Genomic DNA, 12,927 nt, shown 5'->3' with positions numbered 1-12,927 from the left:
TGGAGTGGAGCTAAGTAGAGCAAGTTAGCATTGAAATCAAGGTAGGGGGTCCTGGGGAAACCTTTTAAAATGATCGGTGGTTGAGTTTTAAACTTTGTGAATTATGGTTTGTTATTCTTGTTTGACATTTTGTGACTTAAATGTGAGCACTGATTACATATCTAAATGCCCAGCTATCTATCTATGTTCTTCATTACATTGTCATTCATCAAACATTGATGCATATGAGTATTGGCATATTATTATCATGGAAAAATTTCAGTTTAGTACCCTGTGTTTTGGGTCCAACATCATGTTAGTCCCTGCGGTTTCAATTTGATCAGCAACACCCCTGCACTCTCAATTTCAATCAACTGTGTCCAAATTTTACTGTGCCATCCATATTAGCTGTAAACTGGGCCCACTTAAAGGGCTAAATTTGTCATTTCACACAATTTTCCTTTAAAAAAAAATCTAATCAAAGGAAAAAACCATCCCTCTCTGTCCTCCTCTCCCCCATTCCTCCATCTCCACCCACCTCTTCTACCTAAACACTGATCAAAAGCAAATTGTTTGTTCATCATATCCCTTATTTTTTGATCAATCCCAGCAACATTTAACACTCAACAGACAAAATCCTCATATCTAAATAGTAGCTGCTTTCTCTATCTCAATGAATATGAGAAATCATTCATCAAAAAAAAAAAATTTGAATATGAGAAATCTACCAGCAAATGACTAAAACGCATTCTACAATGGAGCTCAGAAAGTGATTAGATACCAAAATTGGGGAAAGAAAGAAACACCTAACCAATGGATTTGAACCCAAATTCAGAATGATTGGTTGTGAAGCAAATATAACTCGCAGTTTATTGGATGAATAGGAAAATTCAAACCAGCGATTGAATAACGTAAAGAACACCAAAACCAAAATTGAAACTCAAGTAAGTATGGCTAATCATACCGAAATTAAATTGGGCAATTGTTCCCAAAACTAAAAGCTCCATTGATCCCCAAATCGTACTAATAATCCAATTCCAATTTTACCCCTTACGGGATTCAGCTTCAAATCCAATTTTAACTCATACCCAACTCTTAATTCTTTTCTAAACTGGCTAAACGTTGATCCTTTTTCAATCGGGGTTTCAAATTCAAAGCACCCAATACACATTAGCTCACAATCCTTAAAACCCAGTTTGGATCAGCGACATGTCGTGCTTGTCTTCATTAGGATCAGAGGAGGACGATGAAAGTATTGACTCTTACAGAAAAGGAGAAGAAATCAGAAGAGGACCTCTAGCGTCCAGGAAGTTGATGATGTCGTTTTCATTGTCCTTCACCTTCACCTTCACCTTCTTTCCAAGACGATTGTTCAGCACCACCTTGAACTTCTTCAATTCCTGATTTAGACTTCAAACTGAACCGATATAAATCGAACCCACCCCTACAGAGGCCTATTATTTACCAGCATGTGACTAGCACGCTGTCAGTGTTATGCACTGAATACGCACAGGACTATAATGAATGTCCAATAGTCACATAATTATATTAGAAAACACCAATTACATAATCATACAGTTTATGCCAACATTTCTAACACACAAGAGTGTAAATATCACCTCATATTTTTATTCTTAATAAAAAGTATCCAACAGCTCCAACCCCTCTACAACAACCCAAATCCCAGAAATTAAAAAACTAACCAAAGATTTTAATCACAGTGGGTAACCTTATCTCACTAAATTATACGTGCATTACATATTCTGCCCACCACCCTAGATTTTTTCTTCTCTTTTTCGTTTTCTCTTACCGAGTCTGATTTCCAGCACAAAACTAGTCAAATTAGTCCAACCAGGATAACCGACTTTTTATCCATGACAGCCACGCTCTCTTGGCCTATTCTGCAGAACTCGTAGACTTTGGAAATATCCCAGATTCTCTCTCCCTCTCGGATTTACCAAGACTTCTCCACACTTCAAAGTCTCTCTGCAATACCAGAGAAACCCAAAACCATGAAGAAGATGACAGAATCTGGGTCCCCATTTCTTTTCTTCTTCTCTTTCTTCTGTTTGCTGATTCATTGTCTTCCTGTCTACTCTGCCAAATCCCCTCCTCCTAGATTCCCATCTTCACTTATATCCCCAGAAGATAAGATATCACTTTCTGCTCGTCAAAACCAACTTTACAGAACCAAATACTTCACCCAAGTCCTTGATCATTTCAATTACTATCCCAAGAGCTATGAATCTTTTCAACAGAGGTATTTGATAAATGATACGTTCTGGGGAGGCGCCAAGAGCAATGCTCCAATCTTTGTCTACACTGGTAATGAAGGGAACATAGAATGGTTTGCGCAGAACACTGGTTTTCTGTATGAGACAGCGCCCCAGTTCAAAGCCCTCGTCATTTTCATTGAGGTAAATTCAATTTCCGAATTGGTAATTTCCATTGTATGAACACTGTTTTTAGATTGTCAATTTAACATTAGAATAAGTGAATAACGAGAGCCAAATTGATCATTTATCCAAATTAGACAATATGATAATTGATAAAATAACATTCATGTATATATCACGATCAAATTGCAGCATAGGTTCTATGGAAAGTCTATACCTTTTGGGGGCAAGAAAGATGTGGCTTATAGCAATTCAACTACACTTGGATATCTAAGCTCCACACAAGCCTTGGCAGATTATGCTTCGTTAATTATTGATTTGAAGAATAATTTGACAGCAACTGACTCACCTGTAGTGGTCTTTGGAGGTTCCTATGGAGGAAGTATGTTAAATATTTTCATTCATTATGGATATTCTTCTCATTTATTAAATGTTTTTTAATTATATATAAGTTTCATAATTGACCCAAGAAAATCTTCATTTTGTATATTTATAAATTTTTAATTTTTATGCAGTGCTGGCAGCATGGTTTAGGTTGAAGTATCCCCATGTTACAATTGGAGCTTTGGCATCATCTTCCCCAATCCTCAATTTTGAGAATATAACATCTCCTTATAGCTTCAACGATATAGTCACTAAAGACTTTAGGGTACCTGTCTCTCTCTCTCTCTCCGTCATTCTGATTCCATACTTATCCAAAGCTAGCTAAAAGACATGAGCGTGAGCTTTAAGATCAGTTAAAGTACTTAGATGTCGAGTAACCATACCTTACTATAAATATCATCCAATAATGTGATAATGCATGTGTCACACACATGCAACACTGTTCATAGAAAATGATGTTAATGAGTGCTTATGGTTCAAAAGTAAGTAATTATTTGGTGGTTAAGCATATTCATGTAACGGTAACTTTTACTGAATACTTATTTTAATTGTTGCATGTGATGGCTCAATTAGAGTGAGAGTGAGAATTGTTACAAAGTGATCAAAGGCTCATGGCAACAGATCGAAGACACTGCAAACCAACGTGGAGGGCTTGAGCTACTCCGGAAATCGTTTAAAATATGCAAGTACGATCATGATTCATTTGGTATTTATGTCTACACAGTAATAATATAAAAATATTTATTGTGAAGTATTTATTTAAAATATTTGATTACATTCGTTACAGGAATTATATTAGCGCAAATGATCTTGAAGGTTGGCTTAGAACTGCTTATATTTACACAGCAATGACAGATTATCCTACTCCTTCGAATTTCTTAAATCCCTTGCCAGCATATCCAGTTAAACAGGTTACAGAAACACATACACAACAAAACTTTTCATTTTTCATTTTTTCTATTGAGATCTATAAAATGGCATATATTTTAGTAGAGATGAGAAATATGTGATTTTTATGGTGGTGCCGTGGTGCAGATGTGTAAGGCGATAGATGATCCAACGACAGGAAATGATACATTTGCAAAATTATATGGTACAGCTACTGTCTACTATAACTACAGTGGGACGGCTACGTGTTTCGATCTTAATGATAACTCAGATCCTCACGACCTCGGAGGATGGCAATGGCAGGTAGGGAATTCTTTTTCTTTTTTTTTTCTTTCTTTCTTTCCTAAATTTTGAATTTTTTTGTACCAAAATAAAATAAGTAAAATTACACAGAGTCTCATTATCAACTTGTGAAATATTTACATTGTCTTTGGAACGAATTAGGCACCTAAATGTCAATAACAATATTTAAGACCGGTTATATGTGTATTAGGAATTCACTACGATTGAGTTGAGCATAATGTAGGCTACAAAATTCTACTTTTAACACCAAAGGTAATTAAAATCATAAATTGTCCATTCTATTTTATTATAGTTTTCTTGTTGAAAAGTTCCTCTTTATTCTCTGGGAAAAAAATACAAACAGTACCTGACCTTTGGTCCATTAGTAACTTTAGTACCGGACAAAAAAAAAATTTCACTTTGGTACCTAAAGTTCGGAACCCGACCCAACTTTAATACATAAAACACTGTTGGCCGTTACGGAGTTAGCCACCTAGCAAACTTTGAAGGGTATTATGGTCCCTTCAATGTTCGTCATCTTCTTCCTCACGCTCTCTTAGTTTGTGTGGCCTTAGAGGGTTTTGATGAGGTTGATACTTGCAATGCTTTGTAATCAAGAAAACGACATGTATATCTGGAACCCATCAACTCAATTCTTCAAAAAATTACCTGACCCAGCTGATCTTCCCTCAAAAACCTGTCTACCCTACTATGGTTTTGGCTATTTGTCGGCCACTGACTACTACATAGTTATTGCCAGCTTCAAAGTCAGTGTTGCTGATGATGAGATGGAGGAGAATGGCAGCAGCAAGGAAATGCACATCTTCTCATCAAAAGCCAACACTTGGAAAAGGACTGAAGTCCCTCTCGACTTCGACTTCTACTTCGACTCTGATTTTAGGGGGACTCTTTCCAATGAGGCACTTCATTGGCTAGATGACGAGGACGACGGACCTGGCATCTTTGCTTTTGATCTAGCAAAGGAGGAGTTCCAAAGAATGCCGCTGCCTATTCTACTAGATGGTGAGGTTTCGTATCTCAGGGCTTTCGGAGACTCTTTGTGTGTGGAGAGTCCAAATCTGCTCTTGTTCAATCTGCTCCGGTTTCGAAGTCCAAGAGATGGAGGGTTTTGTCGTCGGAGACGGAGACCATGAATTGGGAGTCGACAGGTTTTGTCCAAATCTGCTCTTGTTCAATCTGCCTATAGTTCCTTGCTTCCCTGATTTTTCAAAATCCTCCACACACACACTCTCTCTCTCTCTCTCTCACTTTCAATTCAGCCATAAATTCAATGCTTTCATCTCCTCCACCGCCGACTGTCCAGAAAACCCATTGTATACCCAGAGCACCGGACATGTAAGACACCATCGATATTACCATCACCATTGACGACAATAGAGATGCAGCACACTAAGCAATCCAAACAATTCACAATCGGGACCGATCTCGTGTACAAAGTCAGACCACCAAACCAAAACCCCGTCGCCGTCTACAGTTCAAAACTGTCCTCGAAGCCATCGCATCGTCCAGAAAAAGTGACGGTCTCAATTGTGCCACATCTTCCAGAAAAAAAGCCATCTGCAGTTCAAAACCAAAAGCCGGTCGCCGTCGCATCCCACCACCAATCAAGGCCCTAACTTCGATCCTCACAGCTTGGGAAACATCAAACAACATCAATCCAAATCTGGATCGATTACTCGACCTCCGCCACAGCCAATTCAGACCAAGATCATAACAAATACAAAAACACAAATATCGATTGTCAAATCCCCAACTGGTGAGGGATCTCAGAATCAAATCAAATGGCGTCGTAGGGCCACGGAGGTCCGATTGGCCAGGCCTGGGAAGCAGGTCCATCTCTCTGAGTCCGAGATCAAACAGCCATGTGTTGCTTCTGGGAAAATCTTTCTCCAGCAGCCCAATTTTCTCGAGCTTGAAGAAGAGAGAGAGAGAGTGGAAATTAGCAGAGAGAGAGAGATAGAGGAAAGAAGAAAAGAGTGCGTGGAAATTAAAAAAAATAAATAAATATAAAAAAAGGAGTTGAAATTACTTATATGTCCTTCAAGTTATTTCAGGTGGCTAACTCCGTAACGGCCAACAGTGTTTTAGGTACTAAAGTTGGGTCGGGTTCCGAACTTCAAGTATCAAAGTGAAATTTTTTTTTTGTCAGGTACTAAAGTTACTAATGGGCCAAAGGTCAAGTACTGTTTGCATTTTTTTCCCTTATTCTCTAGGTATCAACCCCATTGAAATAGAAGAGGGAAGACACTCTCTTTAATTGGAATCAAAATATATTGGGTGGTTGTTTCATATCTCTTTATTCTCTTAATATTTGGACCTCTTCATCAAACTTTCACATAAAACTTTCAATTTTATCCCCCTTTTTTTTCTTTTTTCTTTTTTAAAACTCCCTCTATAATCTTCTTTTCTTCCACCTCGATCTTTGCACCTAAGAAGAACTAGAACAAATCTCACCTATTTCATAATCGGCCTCTGAACTCTTCGGAGCGACCTGAAGTGCGAAACCTAGGTTTTGACATCATGGCAGCAGCGGTGTTTTAGTTGCCCAGACCAGAGAAGGGAAGGACGATGGTGGCGTGGAAAAGGCGACGTTCTGCGGTGGTCGAAATTCAATGGTTGAGATTATAACATTTATAATACTTATATTTATATTTAGTCTCAACATTTGAATTTAAATTCAATGATGAGTGACCATAAATTTCATGGTCACCAGTAAATGAGTGGACAAAAAATTGTAATATATACACAGACTAATAACAAAATAAAGAGGCGAGAACGAAGAATCATCATCACTCAAGGAGGTCTCTTTAGATAGCCTAGCTCAGCAAAAGTCAGAGCGGTTTAGAGTTTGGGTAAAATAGAGTATCTCGTCACACTTGTTCCGCGGCACCCTCACGATGACGACAGCTCCTTGCTTAGTCGGCATGAGATAGGTGTAGCTAGACGGGCTATGGTGTTGTTAGTTCGAAGTCCTGGGTGGGAGATGCTGCGCCGGTTTCTCTTGTCTTCTCAAGCGAAATTGATGGCGGCTTCAGGGAGATCATGGTGGTGGTATGGTGTTCTATGGCAAATTGTTGAGCCATGGTTGAGGGTTCATCAATATCTGAGTCTGATCAGGTCAATCTCTATAATAATTTTGGGTGGATCTGGGTTTGGATTATTGGGGACAATCTTCTAGGGCTGGGTTAATGGGAGAAGGGGATACCGGACTTGGCAGCGGTGGGCACGATGATTGGCGGCGTACAACACCGTGGTATATAATTGTTGGCTTGCTCTGGTATCTTCAGGCTGTGTGTGGTGGGCTGCTATTGGAGTAGATGTGTGAAAGGTTTTCGAACTACGGCGGCCGCCTTGCCTTTGGGCAAGGCTTTGCGGTTATGTGGTTACGGGCACCAACTTCACTTTGTGTTTTTCTTTTTGGCCGGAGTCGAGCTTTGGTTGTGAAAGGTGAAGGCTGATGGCAGCATTGTCTCTTGTTACTTTTTTTTTGTCTTTTGTTTTTTAAGGTTTTTGTCTTTTGTTTTTTGGCTAGGTCTTTTGAGTCCCTATTCTCTCAAGCTCGGGTTTGGGTTTCTTAGTGATATGGTTGTATTATTGACATGGTGTCACTCCCACGAATTGTTGGAATTATTATTCTCGGTATCATCTTATGGTCGAGGTATTGGGGAAGAGGTTTTGAACGTGGTCTAGCGGTTTTGGGTCACCGTGTTTAAGGGAGTCATTTTCTTATTTAGATTGAATATGAGCAGGTATGGATACTCCTGAGTTGGTTTGTCTGATGAGCTATTGATATGGCTTTATTTTTCTAGTGGTCAATATGGCAGCGATTTATTCTTGTACGTGGTTTGGTTATTTTGGGACACGGTATGGAGGAGGATGACATGGCTGTTCTTAGTATTGGCGGTGCGAATTTATCGTGATTCTCTAGATTGGTATTGTTATGTTGCCCGAGAAATCGGGCGATCAGTTTGGTTAGGGATTGGGCCCTTTTGGCTCATGGATGTCATAGCTGTTGACGGACTTGTAATTGAGGTTGTTCTTAAGGAGGAGAATGGAGAACTTATGTCCACCACTAGGCATTCTCGTCGTATGTAATCTTCGTATCTTGGAATAAAAGGTTTTTCATTAAAAAAAAAAAACAAAAATAAAGAGATGAGAATGAGATTGAAGACCGCCTCAAGGCTAAGAGCGGGGCGGGAAAAAATAGTTAAATAGATCCGATGTGATAGATTTATTTAGAATTCATTTTCTCTTTATGCATGCATCCAATGAATTTCTGAAGGGCTGGATCGATTTCATAGCTTGAAAGTGTTTAGTTAGATAAAAATTCTTCCTAAAAGTTTCAATAGGCTGGTCTTGCTAAATTACAATGAATTGACATTTTCTTTAAAATATAAAAATAAAAATTAGTCGTCCAAAGCCGGACTTATACCACTGAATCAAAGGATGATAATGGACTTATACGTAGTACTCGATCATCATTTTGAGTTATAAAAATTTGGTACGAACTGCAGGCGTGTACAGAGATGATAATGCCAGCAAGTGCTAACAACGAGGAGAGCATATTCCCACCTTCTGAGTGGCAATACAAAAATCGAGTCTCTTATTGCGAAAGGGCTTATGGCATTGAACCTAGGCCTCATTGGATCACCACCGAGTTTGGCGGGCATGTGAGTCCTCTATCATCATCATTTTTCATCATTTTCCCAACTTCATATCAATTAGTTGAGTACACTTTGTTAGTTTCTTTCTTTCTTGAGATTGAGATGAGAATTATTCTTACACGAGACAATAATTGTGAGAGAAACATTGTGTGTGTGTATTATATACTTACTGTTCGCAAGAATTTTATGGAAATTAGAGGTAACTTGGGTTTCAAGGCTCAATGTTGGAAGTACTGTTTAAATTGGCAGGATATCAAGAGGGTTTTGAGAAGATATGGGAGCAACATTATCTTCTTTAATGGCTTAAGAGACCCTTGGAGTGGTGGAGGGTAATAATCATTTTCTTCTTTAATTTTAACCGCCTCAAGCTCTAAACTCAACCCCATTAATTTCTTCCCCATAATAATTTCTTTTGGTGTTTATCTTTTCAGGGTGCTGAACAATATTTCCGAGAGCATAGTAGCAATTGTTGCAAAAAAAGGTTCATAGCTAGTCATATAAATAAATATATAGGAGCGTTATAGAGCTAACCAGTTAGCTTCGTATTAAGAACATAATCACTTTTCAGGCCAATTTTTTTGTTACATACTGGCATCTCTATCATTCAGTTTTAGGTCTCTATGAGTAGATTACTTCTGCAAATTTTCAGCCAAATTGATGATCGTTTGGTTATTTATAATTGTAATTTACTAATCATGAACACAAACGGTTCAGGTAGGGCATATTCGGTTTGTCCATTGATTTGACCTAGTTCAGTACCGAAACGATAATCAATTTGGCTAAAAATTTGCATAAGTGATCTAGTCATAGGGATCTAAAAACTGAAATGTAGAGATGTCGATATGTGACTGAAAAATTAGTCTAAAAGATGGTTAACTTCTTGATATGAAATTAAATGGTTAGCTATAGAGTGCTACTCTATAAATATATGAAGGCAATTTGAGAAAAATGCATACCGACACATTTGTGATGTTGGTTCTCTATGAACAGGTGCTCACCATGTAGATTTGAGGTTCAAAACCAGTGAAGATCCAGAATGGCTTGAAGATGTGAGGAAGCAAGAGATCAAGATCATTGCAAAGTGGATCTCAGAATATTATCATGACCTTGCTCATGATCAACTATCTTAACCATTCGTTTCCCTTTGCCTTGAAAGTATTGAGGCTGCAGACATCTAAGAAGTGCCTTCCTGAGTTTTCTTAAACAATGAACAAATTCTTCTGTATACACTGTTTGTAACGGGGTCAAAGAAGAAATTGATCGAAAACAAAGTGGGTTAACAAAATCGAAGTCCACAAGAATTGTCAAAAATTCAAAGAATTATTTATAGAATCTGTTCCCGGTCCTCAATGGGTTGCATTGGGTCAGAATAATATGTTGGAGCATTATACCTATTTTGTAGGTGACATTAAGACTGTACCATCCAAGAAGCCCAAAAGTTGTGCTTGGAGCCACTGTAGTAGCCCAAAAGTTTGCCGGAATGGCTTTCTGAATGTTTCGAATGATGAGCTTCCAATGAATTATTCATTTGATCAAAAAAAAAAAAGAAAAAAAAAATAGACAGGTAGTTGGACTTACAAATTCCTACCCACTAAATCGTATATTCTGGGGGGAGGGTCTATATGCACATAGTGGTGAATTTCCTTTAGGAAAAAACTCCAATCCAAATTTGTTTCGATAGTCTTCCTAATGGAGAATGTAACTTTTATTTTATTTTAATTAATTAATTTATTTTATTTTTGATAATTATATCAACTCATGTATTTCACCTCTATAGAGCTGTCAAAAGAGTAATTATCTAAGCAATTCAACATTTTTAAAGGCAATGAAATGAATCCAAAACTACCCTATACAACTTGCAGGAAATCAAGGTGCACAGGAAGCAAGGTGACATAACTCAAACTTGAGCAATTATAAATTCCTTCCCCAGGGAAAAAAGGAATTCTAAGTTTCTAACAGAAAAAAACAATTAAAATTAAAAAATGGAACCCAAAAACGTAGGCCCACATACAAACCCAAGCCTGTGTGCAAAAGGAATAGGCCCAACCAAGAAACCTTAGGTGCAATTGCTCCTGCCACCGTGCAGATAAGGCACCACCATGGCAACCGACCCCCGCGGCCCACGCCACCAGGTCGCAATCCCAGCAGCCCTTCTGCCTGACCCTCCATTTAGTAGAGAATCCTAGCCAGTCGCCACTGTACGATCCACCAATCACAGCTCCGGCACCCCACCACTCCAAAACACGCTGCCAAGCATGTGCTTCCTTCCAGCCCAAAGTCACACGAAACGCGGAACGCTGCGGTACGGGAACGCGGTACGGGTACGCGGTACGCTAGTCTTCAGGGTACGCGGTACGCTAGGATATATTAGCTAATTTTAATTAAAATAAATTAATTATGATAAATAAAATTATAAAAAATAATAAAGAGATAACCATACCATAAATAAAAATCTCAAGAAAAATTATAAAATAAAAATAAATTGTCACTACTACTCAAAAATTAATTGAGTTTTTCAATCCAACAAAGAAAAATAATGCTTAAAAGTAAATTTTGATCTGTGTGAGTTTCCAGATTCCGGTGAGTCGGTGACGCCGTGTTTTTGATCTGTTTGACTGTTTGAGACTTGAGTTGTGAATTTGTGATTGGAATGGGCTCTGAGTTCGATTGCCAACACCATGGTTCGACACTTCGACAACAGATCAAAAACACAGGGATTGGCTCTGAGTTTCCAGAATCCAGAATCCAGATTCCGGTGAGTCGGTGCATGATCCGTATGGCTCTGAGCTCCTGCTTGATCCGTATGGACTATGGAGGCCATGTTTTTGATCTGTTTGATCAGAGATTCAGAGGATGTTTTTGATCTGTTTGATCTGTTTTTGAGTTCGCCAACACCAGCGATCCGGATCGCGAACGCCCCGCGATTGGGTTCGTTCGATCCGGAACGCGAGTCGCCGGCACAGGCAGCGTTTCCGGTGACTTTGTTCCAGCCAAAAAGCTTCAAGCCACGACCGCTGCTGTCAACACCACGACCCGAAACACCATGAAAGTCAACCACGCCACCGCTGACAGGTACGCGAACAACGCCAACCACCGCCATTCTAAGCACACATGTTTCCAATCACAAGCTCATGCCAATTCAATAACCTTGATCACGGTCATTACATCGGTTGCTACCGAGTTTAGAATATCAAAATTAAAAAACAAAAATAGCACTAAGAAGATTACCTGATAATCTCTATACGTACCACCATAACCAACTTGACCCTATTCACTTCTTCAAATTCTATCGGTGTTAAGTTTTACCAATCCAATTAATTAAAGAAGGAAACCAGTTAAACTCCACCTTTAACGACAAATTGATGTCGATCATGTGGAATAGAGCAACGAAAAATGCCATTACATATGGCCAAACGAACACGCAACGTAGTAAACTTGGACCTAATTAACAACCAAGTGTTGACGACCTAACTAGAATAATTTTGGATGTTATTAGTATGTTTACACAAATTATTGGAACGTTTGGAGGCAGTTGGATTATCACTTATGATCGAATCTGGTGATTGATACAGATAAAAAATGATAGACTACGCGGTCCCGTTCAGCTTTTACTATCTTCAAAGTTAGGCAAGGATTCAGTAAAATGTCGGTTCATTATTGATCAAAAATTTGGCCAACTGGGTTTTCCATTTAAGACACTTTGAAAGTGAAAACTGTGATATGGAAGTCATAGATATATTTGGAAGCCTATCATTGTATATGTTGACAACTCGGAGGTATATACAGGTCATAATAAATTGAACCTGTACAATTTGAATTCAAAAAAGAAAAAAAATGTGAGACCCATATGAGACTACTTGTCATTTTAATTGATTAGTGATAATGTTACATCGCTATTTCAACTATCCAAGACATTCGACAACACAAAACTAAAAATCCAGGTGATTGTTTTAGATCAACTTTGATCGGATCGGTCGGTACTTTAGAAGTGAGATAGTGATCAATGCACTTTAATCCACACATTCTTGTATTGGCAATTAATCTCCTTCACCCTTGTCTCAGTCTACACGTAGGATTAAGTCCTCATGGACCCTCCAGTCTTTTAGACAATTTCGTTAATTTTCTTCCATCATTTTTTGATAATGTCTCAAATTAAGACTCATTGAACTTTTGTCTTTCCGAGCCATACAACCTCCTTTCACTAAGCAATAGTTAAAATGCAAAAAAATAAAAAAGCATACGGAGACGGTGTTGGGGTTGTGTGGTCAATATACAAACTGACATGCATGTACGTGTAGGGTGTGTTTACGGGT

At 38.5% G+C, this 12,927-nt stretch overlaps 2 protein-coding genes across 2 annotated transcripts; one reads left to right on the top strand and one right to left on the bottom strand.

Moving 5' to 3' along the window:
- Positions 1–1,755: 1,755 nt before the first annotated feature.
- On the top strand, positions 1,756–10,116 carry LOC112192164 (lysosomal Pro-X carboxypeptidase). The gene is made up of 10 exons (XM_024331746.2): positions 1,756–2,396; positions 2,568–2,757; positions 2,891–3,024; positions 3,333–3,445; positions 3,547–3,670; positions 3,795–3,950; positions 8,465–8,620; positions 8,864–8,943; positions 9,046–9,095; positions 9,605–10,116. Exons 1-10 carry the CDS (start codon positions 1,992–1,994, stop codon positions 9,742–9,744), a joined length of 1,548 nt encoding a protein of 515 aa, XP_024187514.1. The 5' UTR covers positions 1,756–1,991; the 3' UTR covers positions 9,745–10,116.
- Positions 10,117–10,557: 441 nt separating this feature from the next.
- LOC121052398 lies at positions 10,558–11,884 on the bottom strand. The gene is made up of 3 exons (XM_040517300.1): positions 11,843–11,884; positions 11,607–11,715; positions 10,558–10,887 (listed from the first exon to the last, which is right to left on the bottom strand). The coding sequence occupies exons 1-3, from the start codon at positions 11,866–11,868 to the stop codon at positions 10,567–10,569; spliced, it is 456 nt and encodes a 151-aa protein (XP_040373234.1). The 5' UTR covers positions 11,869–11,884; the 3' UTR covers positions 10,558–10,566.
- Between the last annotated feature and the right edge of the window lie 1,043 nt (positions 11,885–12,927).

This window comes from Rosa chinensis, chromosome 3 (assembly GCF_002994745.2).
Source record: "Rosa chinensis cultivar Old Blush chromosome 3, RchiOBHm-V2, whole genome shotgun sequence".
Classification (NCBI taxonomy): domain Eukaryota; kingdom Viridiplantae; phylum Streptophyta; class Magnoliopsida; order Rosales; family Rosaceae; genus Rosa; species Rosa chinensis.
Note: the sequence above shows the minus strand (reverse complement) of the source record. Positions and strands in the feature narration are given on the sequence as shown.

Bases quoted from the DNA above. Each gene is read 5' to 3' on its own strand.
- LOC112192164 (XM_024331746.2), top strand. From the start codon at position 1,992: ATGAAGAAGATGACAGAATCTGGGTCCCCATTTCTTTTCTTCTTCTCT. The intron at 2,758-2,890 runs GTATGTTAAATA...ATTTTTATGCAG, and splicing joins TGGAGGTTCCTATGGAGGAA to TGCTGGCAGCATGGTTTAGG. The intron at 8,621-8,863 runs GTGAGTCCTCTA...TTAAATTGGCAG, and splicing joins CCACCGAGTTTGGCGGGCAT to GATATCAAGAGGGTTTTGAG.
- LOC121052398 (XM_040517300.1), bottom strand. From the start codon at position 11,868: ATGGTGGTACGTATAGAGATTATCAG. The intron at 11,716-11,842 runs GTAATCTTCTTA...ATGTGTGCTTAG, and splicing joins GTACGTATAGAGATTATCAG to AATGGCGGTGGTTGGCGTTG. The intron at 10,888-11,606 runs GGCTGGAACAAA...CGTGTGACTTTG, and splicing joins GTCGTGGCTTGAAGCTTTTT to GGCTGGAAGGAAGCACATGC.